This window comes from Cyclopterus lumpus, chromosome 4 (assembly GCF_009769545.1).
Source record: "Cyclopterus lumpus isolate fCycLum1 chromosome 4, fCycLum1.pri, whole genome shotgun sequence".
In the NCBI taxonomy this organism is placed as follows: domain Eukaryota; kingdom Metazoa; phylum Chordata; class Actinopteri; order Perciformes; family Cyclopteridae; genus Cyclopterus; species Cyclopterus lumpus.
The window spans coordinates 12,328,734-12,344,985 of NC_046969.1; the positions used below are offsets into that span (position 1 = coordinate 12,328,734).

At 41.2% G+C, this 16,252-nt stretch overlaps 1 protein-coding gene across 3 annotated transcripts in view; it reads right to left on the reverse strand.

Annotated features, from left to right (window-relative positions):
* Positions 1–4,889: 4,889 nt before the first annotated feature.
* pde4ba (phosphodiesterase 4B, cAMP-specific a) overlaps positions 4,890–16,252 on the reverse strand; it is a 101,727-nt gene continuing 90,364 nt past the window's right edge. For 2 of the 3 annotated variants that reach the window (XM_034531685.1, XM_034531686.1), the window contains exons 7-14: positions 13,921–14,014; positions 10,549–10,832; positions 10,269–10,433; positions 10,012–10,111; positions 9,742–9,896; positions 9,509–9,631; positions 8,680–8,862; positions 4,890–8,578 (exon numbers count right to left, since the gene is read on the reverse strand). In XM_034531685.1, the coding sequence (XP_034387576.1) occupies positions 8,147–8,578; positions 8,680–8,862; positions 9,509–9,631; positions 9,742–9,896; positions 10,012–10,111; positions 10,269–10,433; positions 10,549–10,832; positions 13,921–14,014 (1,536 nt within the window). In that variant the 3' untranslated portion in view covers positions 4,890–8,146. The remainder of the gene's footprint in view (positions 8,579–8,679; positions 8,863–9,508; positions 9,632–9,741; positions 9,897–10,011; positions 10,112–10,268; positions 10,434–10,548; positions 10,833–13,920; positions 14,015–16,252) is intronic. The other variant, XM_034531687.1, reaches the window with a different exon arrangement.

Here is a 16,252-nt window from a genome sequence, read left to right on the forward strand (position 1 = left end):
CCACTGCACTTGCTCAGTCCTGTCGGAACAAATCAGAGCTGAGTTACATGATTGTGGCAAAGGATGGGTGGCAGAAATAATATATAATGTGAGAAAAGAAGATGTAGCACACTATTGAGTAGGAAAACCCAAAGTGAGGAATCATAGGCAGCCAAACATAGACCTGAATGGAGCCCTGAATGTCAGCACCACAACCAAATAGTGTATTTTACAGTCATAGTGTTATAGCATATATGACAATAACACTGATCTGCAGACACACTATGTGAAAATATTAGCATGGACCACAAAGCCCCAAAATCTACCAGGTACACCTATTGCATGGGTTTCTGTCCTGAAAGGGATCACTCCTCTGTTCCTGATATTTCTCTCATTTATTTTCTCAAGAAAAGTGTTGAAGTCCTTCTGATAGATAGAGTGCAGCCTTCCTTATTGGTTGTAATACATTTAAAAACCATGAACAATATTATTTCTGATGTGTTTTTCAGCAAGATGACCCATGTTCAAGCCCTGTAGCTGATCAGTGAAGTGAGTGTGTGTCATTTACTATAAATGCTCAGAATTACAGGATATTAGGGATGGCATTATAGTACAGGATAACAAGTGAAAGACACACGCACGTGTGTGACATCACACAAACTAGCACGCAAGTCAAAGAATTGTTCCCATGTGCCGCAGACCTCTATGGTTTGGGAAGGGTGCGTGAGAGCAACAAATGATTTATAAAGTTGAGAGTAACTGTGCCAAAAGGGCTTAGTGACACAGCTGTGGAACAAGCAGAGAAAAGGGAAACAGAAACGACTGTTAAATTGATCACGCTATGGAAAAAACCACAATGCCCATTCTAGCTTTCTGTAAAAAAAAAAAAAAAAAAGTTCTACTTGTTTCTACGGAGTGAGCAATTGAGACAATAACTCACTGTTGTTCATGTCTGTTCACGTCACTGATTCAGAGAAAGAGATTTGATCATTCTTTTCAATGGACCTGTCCATGGCAGGCATGTCACACTGCTTTTCACTTCTTCACTTCTTCCACTGGGTTGAAGCTGGTTAAAGTCAGTGCTCTTTATATAGGTCAAGAATCTGTGGAAGCAGAAAGGGCGGTAGATGTCACGTGCGCTGCTAGTAGGTCTCTTACGATACTTAATATTTTATATGTGTTAATTTCCTTGTTGGGCTTGTGGCGTATGTCTATGGTCTGTGTTTCAGCACCTAGCAAATCCTATCATCAATCCTTTCAATAACCCGTCTTTGCTCTGGTTTTTCCAGGAGGTTTATAAACCATTGATTGATGTAAGCTAAACTGGACTTTATAATACTTGCGCTGCAGTAAACTGATAACCCTGTCTTGACCCTATGTTGTTGTGTGCAAACTGTAACGGTTTCCTAGGATCATGGTGACCACGCAAACCTTTTTCAGGAAGGGAGAGCATGTTTCTCTCAAGAACAAGGTGTTGGTTGTCGCTCTCTCAACCCCAACCTCCACCACCCCACTGCTCCTACCAGACGGGGTCCTGTGGTAAACCTAGACCCCTATTTATCCTGTGTAATCTTGTCTGTCTCTGCAGACATTGCCACTGCTCTGGTAACAACATAGAAGTGGTGGCTTATTTCCCTAAAACACTTCCAGTTGTGTCCACCTGTTCGCAGGAAGGATTTGGACTCGCCAAGGTTCTTTAAACAGGCTGTCAGTGGTGTTTCTCTGCACCATCAGCCACTTCATCATCTCTCCCCTAATTAGCTAAGGGGATATAAATAGCCACATGTATCCATCACGAGACTGATTTACTTGCTGCAGCCTCGAGGGACCCAAGAGGGGCATCATGTTGCCTTTTACCTGGAAGCCACTGTAGCAACAGTTATATGCGTTCCTTATTAGGAAAAGTGGTCTCATTATGAAAAATACTAGTAATATTTTTCATCACAAAACGATCTGGCAGTCCCGTAAGACAGCTCGATAACTCTTCATGCAAATTAAAGTAATTCCCGAGCTTGTCATTTTTACCAGTGTATTCCTCTGGGAGCAACAGCAGCAGTATTTGACCCAGCTGGTCCTACACTCGGCTATAAAATCACAATGACGCAAAGGCTGAAGCCACATTATTTACATCAAAAGAGAGGATAATTAACCCTTCGTGGCCATAAGAATTGAAAGATGTTACATTAAGTCTACACGGGAAGAATTGGATACTGAAGATTAAATGTAGGCTGTATGTGTTATCTCTTACGTAGATCAGATTCCTTAATTTAGGCACTCTAGGTCAAGCTATAAAATCAGTGCAAGGTGTGAATTCTGGCACACACAACAGTGGGTCGCCTTATTGTTTATGCAGGTGGATGCAAGACATTTTTAGTTTGCGCTCCTTATGACTTGACGTCAAAGATGTTACTGTATGTAGCCCCATACAAGTGTATATATACTTTAGCTTACATACATGGTGTTTTTACTAGCAGGCTTTTATATCATTGTGACCTGTCATTCTACGGGTAGCTTTAAAATGCTAGTGACATGAAAGCAATTAAACCCAGTTTAATTGATGCACATACCCTTATGTAATGCCATTCATATTGACACCCACATTTTCATCAGATTTTTTTTATTGCAAGCAGCTCACATAGCTGTTGCTGTTTGACGTAGCTCAGTGATCATCCAGTGTGTTTTTGCATTTGGAGTTGGTTTAACGCTGAATATTGTGAGGAGAAATTCAACTTTGTAACATCCCCCAGCTGCGATTAAGTGATTGAAGCTTTTAATATTGCAGAAAACAGTTGACATGCAAAGCATCTTCATGGTCTTGAGATGATAATAGGAAAAAAAGTTTCACTTTTGTTTCAGCAAAGATGTTGAGGCTGAAAATACTAGCACAGTTCTTCGTAGCTTCACAGAATAAAGACTCACAGACAGACAAATCCACATTTGTCACTGCACCATTGTGAAATAACAATGTGTGGGCTCAGAAACCTTACATTTTAATTACCTGACATCTCAACGAGGCTTCGGTCTATTCAGCTTCAAGGAGTTATATCAGCTGCACTCCTCCTCTGCCTCTATGTCCTTTGTGTGTATCTTTCTCCTCTTGTCAAATTATCAAACTTGAAATGTGCCTTAATTGTTACACCAAGTTTAAATCCGACTGCACACAATATTTACCTGGCATTTTAAGACCTGGTTGGTAACATTGAAAACAATCATACTCTTATTTATAAGAGTATAATGTGTAATTAGTGTAAAACTGATTTTCCATCTGAAGAACTTGCTTCTTATGTCAGGAATTTACAAGAAATGAGTGTTTGTACAGCTATGGTTGATCATTACCCTACAAAATATGTGGGAGGGAGTTTGTATTGGAAAGAGGTCAAATACTCTCCACACTGGCATATTTTTTGGCTTGTTTTTTAAAAGAAATTGATTTGTTGAGATTCATGAAGGCTACGCACTCCCACTTTCTCTTTTCTTTCCCACCTCTCATTCATTCACATGAGGATATTTCAACCTAAAGCCCTATTTTCTCACAAGCTAACCATTTCCTTTCCTTGACTGAAAATATCCCTCATCTACTTTGTGCCACACATGGGGAGGAGGTAAGTGGTGTCATTTTCCTTGACTAGTTCCTTGACATTAGATAACTTAGACATCCCCGTGGACCTCCATGCCTCTGTAAAGGAGTGACAGGGGAGGCCATCCGTCCCAAAAGCCAGTCTCTCTTTCTCTCTCTCTTTCTTCCATTTTTCTTCTTTTGTTATATGCACACACGTAGTTTCAAATACAAATCAAATCTTTTGCTTTTACGAAGTTATGTCAGAGGCAAGATGAGTGGGATGTGAGTAGGACATAGAGATGAAGGGAATAAGAGGAGTTTTGAAAATATTTAAAGGAGAGGAGGCACGGAAATAAGGATACGGCCTAAAATATGAGAATATCAAATGAGAGGACCACAAAGAGAGATAATATATCATAGACTCTTCACCCATGAGGCTCTTTTACATCAAGGTGAATACAAGGGCAGACAGTCTCAGAGCTTTTATCGTGTGTCAAAATGAAATTAGATATGAAGGGTCGTGGATTGAAATTACAAAAACCTCTTAACTATGTCGTTAAGAATTTTTTAGATCACATTTGAATGTTTCCTTTCCAGACAGCAGTTTAAAAATAGCCACTAAGAATTTTGGAGAAAGAACCCAACATTAATTATCTTTGGGCTATTCTAGCATACTCATTTTTTATTACCTAAATACTCATACCCAGTTTTTAAACTGCGTCTCTAAACTCTTTTGCTAAAAAGCCACAATACATTTTTATAAGACTGTAACACCTGTGATCACTTTGCAAAACTACCCTCATTATGTTTTTAAAGACGGAAGTTGTTGCGGTAAATACAGTAAAAAGGCAATTACTGTCTTGAGCATGAGCAATAAATGTTGTGTTCCATGGGATTTCCCCCAAAGACTTTTAGAGCCTATAAACCCTCCAGTCAAACCAGTCACTTGTGGAAAATGACGGGCTAACAGAATATTCCTGGAAATATTGCGTCAACCAGCCTTTTTGCCTTCTCACGCTGGCTGTGCGTAAGGTCCCACGTGTTACATAAAAACTTAATGTTGTAGCAATAAAACAACTGAACATATCAGCCTCTGCATCCTACCTGAGGAGTCTCTGCAGGAGGTATGTAAAAGAACGGGAGTCAGGTTGATAGGTGAGGTTGAAACAAAAAATGTTTGCGATGTCATTGTTGTTTGGTCTTTAAAGGAGTTAACAGCTCTTTGGTCTTGATATAGGTATATATAGGTTATACTAGTAATAATAATAATAGGTTATCACTGTGGGAATCCTGCTGTAAATCGAATAATTTGCAGTGGGATATGAGGTAGAAAAATAAAGCAGAAACAATATATTCATGCTTTGCTTTTAATCACTTAATAGAAAAAGAATTTCAGATTTATTTTTGAACACAATATACAATATAATACCATACATTGTGTGAAACATTTAATAACCCACCAACTGGCAGACTTAAACATATTATTGACAATAAAAAAACATCTCTCATGCAGATAGTGCTAAATCTGGCTAACCAATTGGACACAACTAGGACCAAAAGAAGCTTGAACATAGATAAACAATGTTAATACTGACTAATTTGAATTTCAAAACTGCTAACAAGTTTGGTCAGAAAGAGTTCACACATTAGCACAATCAGTTACATACGATCATGTTTTGTTGTTAATTTCAGAACGATTCACGTCAGTGTCGGGCGTATTGTAGCATGCTACCAATACGTCTCTGTGTTATCTACTTTTACATGAAGTAGGTTAAGTGTAAAAGGAGTGCTTTGTGTCTGTCCTTCAAACCTGTATGTATCTGGCCTCATATATCAGCAATCTGCATTCAAATGCTGGATGGAGAAGCTTAGCTTATGACAAGATACCAATCATCGATAAGCTTCTGTGTTACTTAGCTAGCTTGCGTGTATCTTATATCCAAGCCTATGCAGTTTAACATGTCCTCTATGTTGCCTCTTGGTTACCAAATTGCTGCTGTCAGATGCAAATCTTGTAGCTTCAAAAACTCAGTTGGACGAAAATAGTCTTCCATCAGAAAAATTATGAAAGAAACAAAATGAGGACATTCGACGTCCTCTGTACAATTGTGTCTATTATCTACGAAATGTAAGCTGAAATTTAATTGAGAGAAACTTACATTTTCAGAAATGCCAAACAAATAGTGTGATATTAATTAAGATGCCAAAGTGAAAACTTTTTTGGTTTAATATTCATGCATAATAAGCGTAATATAATGTTTTTATTTTTTTTGTGAAAATAGAAAAGGCTATTTTGGAGTTACAAGGTTCTAATGTGACAACAACAATATGTCTCTTTAGCTGCTGCTCTGCTGGGCACTCAAAACATTGTGCAGATTATATACTTAGATATATATATATATATATATATATATAAATGTGTATATATATACTGTATATAAACACATATATAATACATATATAAAAAGACTCTAATCCAGAGCCTTCTACACATTAGACACCACCACTTCCAGGTAATGCAAGTGCATATAAATTAAAATAGATTTTACACTGAACCGGTATTTCTTATTTACAAACTTAAAGTATAGAATAAATACACACTGTTATAAACAGCAAAAAGGACCGACTTGAGCTCCTAGCGACAAACAGTAGAGACAAAGGCGTGGAGTGATGGGGGTAAGGCTTGATGACAAAGTCAACACATCCAAACGCACACACAAATACAAAACCTTCCATACTTACATACTGCACACAAACGATTGCCACTTATGCATGCTGGAGTGAAATTAGATGAAGTACCTTCGAGTATATCAGTAAACCAACATGGAAATGGGAGATGTGATTATAGATGCAACTAAAACATCCATAAAAAATTGTTGTGGAAATGTGAGGTCTGCACACCATTTTCAACCTATTTTCAGAAACAAAACTAGGTGTTTTTTGGTTTGTTTTAAAACTAGAGCACCTAATTATTATTCTATTTTTTATAAAGCGTACAGTCTGCCGTGCTAAATCCAGCAATTCCACCAGATTCTCATGACCTGACTGTCCTCGAAACTAAATACAGTCGTGGGGAGGGGGAACATTGAATTGACGTCAATGAGCCGGGTAGCACTCGAGTGACTTTTTTATGGTGAGGACAAAATAGCCGACCTGATTGTTTTGGGGTGGGTCCATGGAGCCCAGAAGGGTTTGTAAACCATGTGAATAGTGACGCTGATGAGGGTCTGAGAGCGCCTTTCAGAAAGAGGACCTTTAATCATCTGGTCTGGGCCTGATTGCAGAGGGGCAGGGGGGCGTTACACCTGAAGGGCCCGGGGTCAGGACCTGTTCCATAGAACAGGATTATTAAGACTGCAGCATACCTGTGGGCTAAAAATAGATTTACCACTGGTGTGCATTTTGTCCTTGTCAGACTTCATTTCTGACTTTATTATAGATCTACGCAGCAGCTTGGTGTCATGAGCTTTTTCTTTTAGCGCTGCTTATATTTCTGCTGATTTGATCTGGTCTTCGATGGAAGGTTATCGGGTTTTGAACTTGAATAACCTATTGTACAAATTGTACAAATCAAATGTCCCAATGATTTTACACTGACATTCTAGAGGGAGTATCTGACCACACATTTGCAAGTGCAGGATTCCATATCCACGGTGGAATTTAAAGTCAAGTTTTGGTGTGAAAAGGTAGGAAGCCCCAAATGGTCTGCAGACCGTAACAATGAGAAAGAGAAAACAGGATGCAGAAAGAGATGGAGCATGAAAATATATGATGTATTTCAGTGTGACAATCATTGACCGACATCTGAATTATAAAGCAACATGTAACATGAACCATGAGTGAACATAAGCGTTTGAAATCCACAAAACATTGTGCTCGGGTTGTGAAAACCAATGTGACAAAATGTGCGTATAATGTGTGTGTTTATGTTTCTCTATTCAGATGAGTCTGTCTAAGAGTTGTTTGTCGACGTTTGTTTGGATTTCTCTATTGCCCAATACATGGAAGACTGTTCTCTTTTTAACATACAAAAAAGAGTTTGCTCTTTCAGATAAGAAAAAAAAACATTTCACAGACATACTAGAGTGTTCAATAAATAAAAAACTATTATAAAGACAATAGTAAAAAAGGCACACGAAAGTCCTTTGACAAATGGTACAGGAAAAAAGTAAACACTTTCTCTTGCTATACAAATGTGTCCCCATCAGTAGATCGTATTCTATGCTACTTCTAGATCATATCATATTTGTAAAAAAGCTTTAAGGTACAAAACGTCTCTCAGTAGTGTCAATGTCCATTTCATGCCAGTCCAGAAAAGAAAAGTAATCATTTTCCAAACTGGCCAAAATCCTTCAAGTTCCACCCTCAGTCTCGCCTGTCCATCAAGACTAAAATGTTCGCAGTAATTATTTCCTGAGAACTCTGAAGCCGCCTCACCGAAACTGTCCGTCCGTGTCTAGCTTCAAACACCCAAGTGCAAGACGCCCCAGTGCGGGACCTAACTAAGCCCTTGCTTCTGTGGGCTTATTAAAAATCACAGCTGCAAGAGGATTTCCCCTCTTTTGCCAAAAACTTTCAAATCACCATGTGAGCCTGATGATGGAAGCCCTAAGTGTCTGTGGGCGACGCCTCGTGTGTCACGATCTCGATTGCTGGCTCCATCATGTGGCCTTCATCGAGCTCCTGACTGTCCAAATAGTCCAGGGGAGGAGACCGAGAATCTCCGAGACTGTCCTCCTCCTCTTCTAAGTCTTCCTCGTCATCTTCCTCGCCTTCGCAGTCTTTCTCTATTCCATTCAAGTCCTCCTCCTCCAAGGTGAGCTCAAACTGAAACTTTTCCCCGCCTCCCTGCCCTCCAGTCCCTCCGCCGTGTCCGTGCATGCCCTGGTCGTAGAAGGGTGGGGAGGGACTCTGGGGGATCATGCTTTGGTACCAGTTCCGGTTGTCCTCCAGCGTGTCCAGGATGTCCTGGGCGTCAGGGTGAACCAGATCGGCCCAGGTCTCCCACAGAGGGTGCACGATGTAGTCGATGAAACCCACCTGGAAAGGAGTGAGGAGCCAAATTAGAACTGGAGATTATTTTAATTTATCGTTACATATATATAATGCACATATTTATTTAGATGTCCTTTATTGCCTACCTGGCTCTTCTCCACTGATGCTGTGTGTTTATCACACATAGGGCTGATCTCCATTCCCCTCTCCCTCTCTCTATCTCCCTGGTGGAAGAACTCGTCCATTATCCGATCAGTCCACTGACGATACAGCTCCAGGGACTTGGTGGGGTTACTCAGGTCAGCACAGTGCACCATGTTACGCAGCACCTATAAACATAATACAGAATTGTAATTTTTGAAATGCTTTCATCCACTGTGTAGGGGGCATCATTTTCAGTTTATCAAGGAAAATTGGATAATAACTAATAAAGATTAAATTGTACTTTTAGAAACACATTTCTTAATCACTTCATAGTTTACAATTACTTTTTATGTTTTTAGAGGGAGAAAACATATTTATTTTTTTTTAATTAGTAAAACCTGGAAACAACAAGCATCTCCAATGTACAATCAAATATCCTGAACACAATACAGCCAATTGGGGTCGATTACTTAATTAGATTAGGAGAAATTAGATTCTCGTAGAATGTAAGGCTAATTCTATAATGCCCTTTGTTATGAAAGGAGGTCAGTCTACACAACAGTCTAATAAAGGAGAAATCCAAGAAAGACCATTAGAGGGGAAGTGTAAACTAAAAAAGAAGATGGAGTGACAGTAGAGAGCAAAAGTCAGCTATGTAGGAGGCCAGCTGATGGCCATTGGCGGAGTAACCTCGGCCAACAATGGCAGTTGATCAGAGCTAAAAACTCGGGAAAGTATGTCCAATCACAAACTCAGTCTATAAACATGTATTAATTTTAGTTTTTGTTGTTGAGGATGTTAAGAAATTGTTTTGCAAAAACCAACACCAACCTGTATCCTGTCGGTGTAATTGTCCAGCAGCAGCACTCCAGAGCTCGTCACCTTCTTGGTCTCCACCATGGTCTTCAGATCAGCCAGCAGACTCATGTGTTTGGACATGTCCGTGGCCAAAACCTGAATAAAAGGGAGAGGACAACAAAAACGCATCAGCACAATTTGGACAGGTTATGATTAAAATTAAGATAACATTAGAGGAGTAAAGAATATGAATCAGGATATCTTACCATGTCGATGACCATCTTGCGGAGGGACTGCCTCTGCTTCTTAGGGATGTTCTGGAAGATGTCACAGTTGTCTTCCTGTAGTAACTTGAATCCCACAGCTAAGTGATGGTTCTCCAGCACAGACTCATCGTTGTACATCAGCGCCAGCTCAGAGTCTGCAGAGGCATCAAAAAGAGATTTTAATATTTTAGTCTTTGTCATGACTGGTTGTTGAATGCTCCAATTTATATGTTTTTGAAGAAGGCAATACATTAACGCATTTTAACTTACTGGTATTGATTAGGAATTGGTTTGATACTCCAGGATGGTCAACATCATGGATAGCTGCAGCAAAGATGGCTGCTAGGATCTCAAGATCTGTGAAGACCGCCTGTGAAAGAGACATTAAACCAATTAGAAGATAGAAAAAGCATCAGAAAGGAGTTTTCCCTTATTTCTGTTAATACACACTGGTGCCCAAGTCTGGTGCCCAAGTCACCTCTCAGTTACATTACAGCATCAATACATCTCTTTATAAAATAACTTACATCCAGGGCCGGAGTGGAGAGCAGGATGTGTGTGGACTGGGCGACGTCAGCAGCATGCAGGCTGTTATGATAGGCCACATCTGAATGGTAGTGATCTTCCAATGTCATCATGTAGGCCACGAAAGTATCCATGGGGATCTTGAATGTCTTTAACAGGTCTCGCTCCTAGAAAAACAAACAACATTGTGCTATATTTAGGATCAAGTGTGGATCATTTTAGTAGTGATCGAACAACATTTGCGTAAATGAAGAAGAATGAAGAAATCCAGACACTTCATACCTGGAAGATGGCGTACATGATGCAGGTCAGAGGCCGGTTGTGGGAGTACTCCGAAACAGTGAAGATGTTCAGACCCCACTTGTTGAGGTCCTCCAGCTCCTTGGACAGCAGCTCCTCCTTGTCGGTCTTGACACCGAAGCGCGAGATACTGCTGCCGGAGAGCGAGGGCCCATGGGAGACCTTCTTGACTCCACTGATCTGTGTCATCAGCTGCTGCTTCTGCTGCTTCTTCTTCTCTCGCGCCTTGGATGTCGGCGACGGGATCTCCACATCGTTCTGTTTGTCTGAAGGAGGGCAAAAATAAAAAGTGTCAACGTTGGAAGAAGGGGTTAAAATGTCAATTTGCCCTCATAAAGCACAAGTCTAATAATTTAATGTACTTCTCAATAAAAAACAAGTTCAATGCGTCGGCTGCCTGAGGACCCACTATAGAAACATCTGCAGGGACTTATTGATTCAGTCATTCATTCATCATCTGTGCCTCCATTCATTTGTTCATTCATGCTGCCCTGTTCTCCACCTGCAGTCTTTCTTTCTCTCTCTCGAAGCTGCTCCTGTTCATTTGTCTCTGTCCCTCTGCACTCTTTTCCCCTCGTCTCTCAGCAGGTGGCTCACATTTCATCTCTCGCTCTTTTCACTCTCATAGGTCAGTCCATTGACAGATTGAGAGCTGGGCTCCTACACAGTTAAAGCAGTTCCATAAAGGCTGGATTTGTATGTCTGGTTTATTATGTTTACAGATATATTCAAACACAATTGTTCTGGTCACAAATAAAGAGAATAAGAAGTCCAACATTACACAGAAAACCTGCAAGGCCTTCATGTAATATTCCATAAAAAAAAAGTCTAAAAACTGTTTATCTGAAAATAATCACAGGAAACAAGCCATGTTACTTGTAATAAGAACCAGGCCCGAGTGTTTGCTGCAATCACAGAAGAACTGAATGAAATCCTTCAGGGACTGGCTATCATGTGAGCTGCGCACTCATCTATCAAGCCTCGACTCAGCTCATCGTTGGCCTATCAGCCTTCCCCTGTGGAGGTTTATTCAATTACCAGTTGTAATTCAAATAATCACTTTCACTCTCACGCGCTCCCTCTCTCTCTGTGTTTTCTCTTCTTTTTCTGTCTCTGTCTTGCTCTCTCTCCTCAGTCCTCCAGTGGTAATTGTGAATGGGCAACTAAGCGCTCTCAGACATGCGCTGCATGGGAAACAAGGGAAAGAGCAATATATTGCCCTCTAATGTATTTCAATCCATCATTACCACCACTGCTGTGTCGTGTGTGTGTGTGTGTGCGGCCTATAAGAGACCAGATTGGGAGACAGTCAAGTCTACATTTTCATTTTTATCATCAATCGCTATTTAAGTAAGTGCAAATATACTGTAAACGCCATGCACTCTGTTCCACAGTTGATTCGATACAACTGATAGTCTCTCCGTCGCATTTTGGGTTGCAATGTGTCAACTGGTCACATGGACAGTCCTTTTTATATCTGTTTTCTTCCCTGTGTTTACACTTTATCTCCTTAGCATGGAGCTCATCTTATCCTTTATTTCCTTCTCTTTGTCGACACTGATTTACAAAAATACAAAATGAATCAGCTGAAGTACAAAACATGTTGTTTTGTTGCTCTGTTCTTTCTCTCATACTCTGTTCTTTTTCCTGCTACTCTGTCACATCCTACGTTTACTTCTATTTCTTTTTCATCCTCCTCCATATGCTCGTCTGTGAGAAACGCAGGTGCACTAGGGAGAAAAAAGGGGATTTTTGGGACAATTCTTCCCCTCAGGGTATTGCTGCTGGCCGATCAAAGGGAATTATGACATGCTAGGACAGCTGTGCTGGGGGAAAAGCACACGTAGCTAGCATGCTGTCGGCCAACAATACTTCATGGAAAGTCAGAAATCCTGATCTGAAATCCCCCCATGAGGAACTCTGGGAAGTCAAGAAATCTGCCTTTCCATCAGCTTAAAATTAAAAACCCAGTAGTAGATAGTCTGCAAGAATAATCTGATTGTGATTTGCGGCGGCTCTAGGATTGACCTCTGCAGAAACAGGCGTATGGCAGGAAAACTTAGTTTCTCTGAGCCTGAATGGATCCTTTTTTTACTAATCTTAATAGATGGAAGGATTAAACAGTACATGGTCAGTTGAGGCCAACGCAGGCCAGCTGTGCTGTGTACCACCCTCCCACTTTTCATTAATGTCCACTTGTTCCTTCCTTAAACCGCCAGCAGGGTAATCCTGAGTTCTTTATCAAAGCGATATTCATCTCTATCTGGATTCTTGGGGCAGCGAGATGGGGAGAGGGACAACAAGATGTACCTGCTGACAAAGATGCATTAAGCCAAGGGTGAGTCACCAAATCTGCCAAGCTGCCAGCAAAGGGGGTTCCTCAGTCTGTACCTCTATTTTCTCCCTCACTGCAGTCAGCTCCTCCCCGTTTTTTTTTTCTCGGTCTCTCCTCAACCCTCCTCTCACTTTCTATGATCCAGCGGTGAGGGATCCGCCAACAATCCTACACTGGTTCAGGATGCCAATCGATTGGTCTACTGTCTTAACAACCTCTAAGTGCATCCTGTCTGCCTTCTAGTATCCTCTTTGTTTGTCAGTCTATTTCTTTTAACGCACTCCCCTGCCTATAAACTTTGTGCATCTGTCCTCTAGATATCGTCAAGCTTCTATGGAAATATCACATTTATCAAAATCCAACTTTTAACCCATTTGTAGAAATTGGTTGATTGTTGCACTAGGGCTCTTTTACATTATTTCCCCCGACAGTGACTTAAGCATGAGGTTTGGTACCAGAGTCATGAAACATTTTGTGCATGTGGATGACTAAAAATAGAATAAGCAATGTTTTTTAACTCAAATATAATTATTTACTGTATATATTTACCATCTCAGATCTCGAATGTGCAACCCATGCTGACAGCATCCAGTTCCAATCCACCTACTCTGATTCTGGCTAACAAGCTCACATGTCAGTCAAACAGCCCTTTTTACCGTAGCCAGCCACCTTAACACCCCTTTCTCTCTTAATTCTTTAAGAAATGTACATTTCTTACTTCAATTCGTCATTTTAAGCACGATGCCACAGACATCTAAACAAAGCTTTATGGCGCAGTGTTTTATCGTACGCCCCCACAAGCCTGCAAGAGCAACTTGCACATCATGTGCTGAACCTCTATTGCAGTAAAACAGAAAAGTGGGGATCTGTGTGAGCCACTAAATATGTATATTTGTATTTTTGTAATTCATTTTTAGGATTAAATTGTAGCCTTTTGTTATTAAGAGTGAATTAATAAAACCAAATTGGTGGATTTATCAGTGTGATTTTGAGTGCATGTACACACAACTTTTATTTACCTAGGAAGGTGTTGGAGATGAATTCAGAAACCTGATTCCCAGACCGACTCATCTCAGATAGGTGCGTCAACTCCCGATTCAACATTCTCTTGAACTGCAAGAGAGAAAGAGGAAGAGGAGGGGGGAGAGAGAAAAAAATGTCGTCAGTTTCCACTGAGGGAAAACCTGGAAGAAATTATGGCACAAAATTCCATGGAAAATTCAGCAGTATCCAGTTTTGTAACACCAGCTCCAGAATATTATTTAATAACAGCGTGAAATCCAGGGGACATTTTCCTTGAAATCAATTAGGGTGTGGATTATTATTTGTTTTACCAGTGTGGAAGCTATCACCTTTTAATACCCCTCAATTCACTCCCGGCAACCAATTTACAGTTTTATTACACTGAATCACATTTCTTGGGGCCTATTTAGCTGTTTCAAAAGAATTTCTATGATGTCAACAGGAAAATGTGCACACGGCTCCCTAGATTCATCTTTGTAGCAACAAATTACGATTTTCATGAAGTTTCCGATCATTATGAATAGTTTTAAATAGACAAAATAGTTATGTGAGATATGATGCATTTAACAGTACACGGAGACCCAGGCACTGCAGTAGCAGCTGCTTATGACAGACTGATGCATGAGCGTGCACACACATACAGACTAACACACATATACAGACAAACAGAGCTCTGCAGCGGGCTCAAGATGGAGCCTGAGCCACAAAACACCATTCTATCAGACCACCCTCATCACGCTGGTGCAGTTAGGATAGCACGTTAATCTGAAAAGCTCCACAAAATCATTATAAAAATGCTGAATTTGTATGGGACTGGCCCATAATGCAACAGAAACACAGCTCAGAGTGGTAATGAAATGGGTACGTTATCCTGACAAGCTACTTAGACAAGCATCACACACCTTAATGTAACCCCAAGACACCGACAGCAGGTAATTAGCTTCAGGCATTTTGGACCCCGTTTTCTCGTTCCTACACAAAGCCAGAACTGTAATCCAATTGGAAAAAATAGAGGGAGGCGAACAGGATTCTTTCAGCGCCAAAAAGGAGAAAAGATCCCTTCTTCTCTCCTCTTGTGATTCTCTTCTTAGCAGCTAAGAGAGCAGCAGCTTGATGATGGCTCACTCTCCCTCTCAGCAGCAGAAAAGGGCCAGCTCTGAGTCTCCATGCCTGGGGATGGATGCAAGGATAAATGGATAGATAGATGTAGGAAAAGGTAAGCGGTGTAACCAGGCTAGAGGAGCACGCTCGGTGGTTTGGCTAGAGCAGCAGCAGCTGGAGCCGTGAGCTGGGGACTCTCAGTGCACTGGTGAATTATAGAGAATCGAGGAAGGGAGGAGGGGAAAATGACAACGATAGAGACAAGGAGAAGGAGGAGGAGGGAGTGAGGCACCGATGTTCATCTGACTGGAGGGGGGGTTCCTCCACTGGATTTGTCTTGCTTTGCTGCTCTCACTGCTGTAGCGCTCACTGCCCCTCCTACTCTGCTTCTCTCTCTTCGTCTCTCTTTGGTTCCCTCCCTCCTCCATCTCTCTTTCCCCTGCTGTAGTCTGCCGGCCCCAGCAACACGCTCTATTCAGAACACATGATTTGACAGAAAGTGGGGAGAAGGGGGAGCCCTAATCACAGCATGGCATATATACATGAGGTTATGGAGGGGTGTTTGAGGTAATATCCATACTTGGATTCTAGATGTAACATGTCCTTTCTTCTCTTGTTTTCCAGCTCTTCAAACACTTGCATATAAATCCAATCCTCTTCAATTCCCAGCCCCTATAATCCTCTTAAGGGCATTCTGATAAAGTCAGCCATTGTGAAGGAATGTCATGGAGCCATACAGCTATGCCCTCCCTCTACAATAAAACAATGAGGGTGGATAGAGGGGACAGAGCACGTTTTAAGAGTCTAAATGCAATTGTCTCCCAAGCACGGCTCATCAGCCTGTTCATTATCCATATAATGGATGCGATCAGGGTGTCTGTGGAAAACTATTTTTAACAACCGAGAGACAACCAGAGAGTGGAAAAGAAAAAGGAAAGATGGATGGGAGATAATCGCATCGTTTCGCAATTTAGGTGACAACAGCTCACGGTTTTCTCTCTCTGCCTGTAAGTAAGTGTGTGTATGCCAATTACCAGAACCCTGCAACGCCATAGCAACAGCATCAGGCAGCCAGGGCTGTTTTGAAAGGAGGAGAAGGGGAGAGAAGAGAGGAGAGGCTTCCCCTTTCCCTTCCCAGGCAGACATGGTGTTGCTGCTGAGCTGTCACGAGGACACACCACACACATCGCCTCTGCTCGCATCCACCGATCCCCCCTCCCCCTCCCC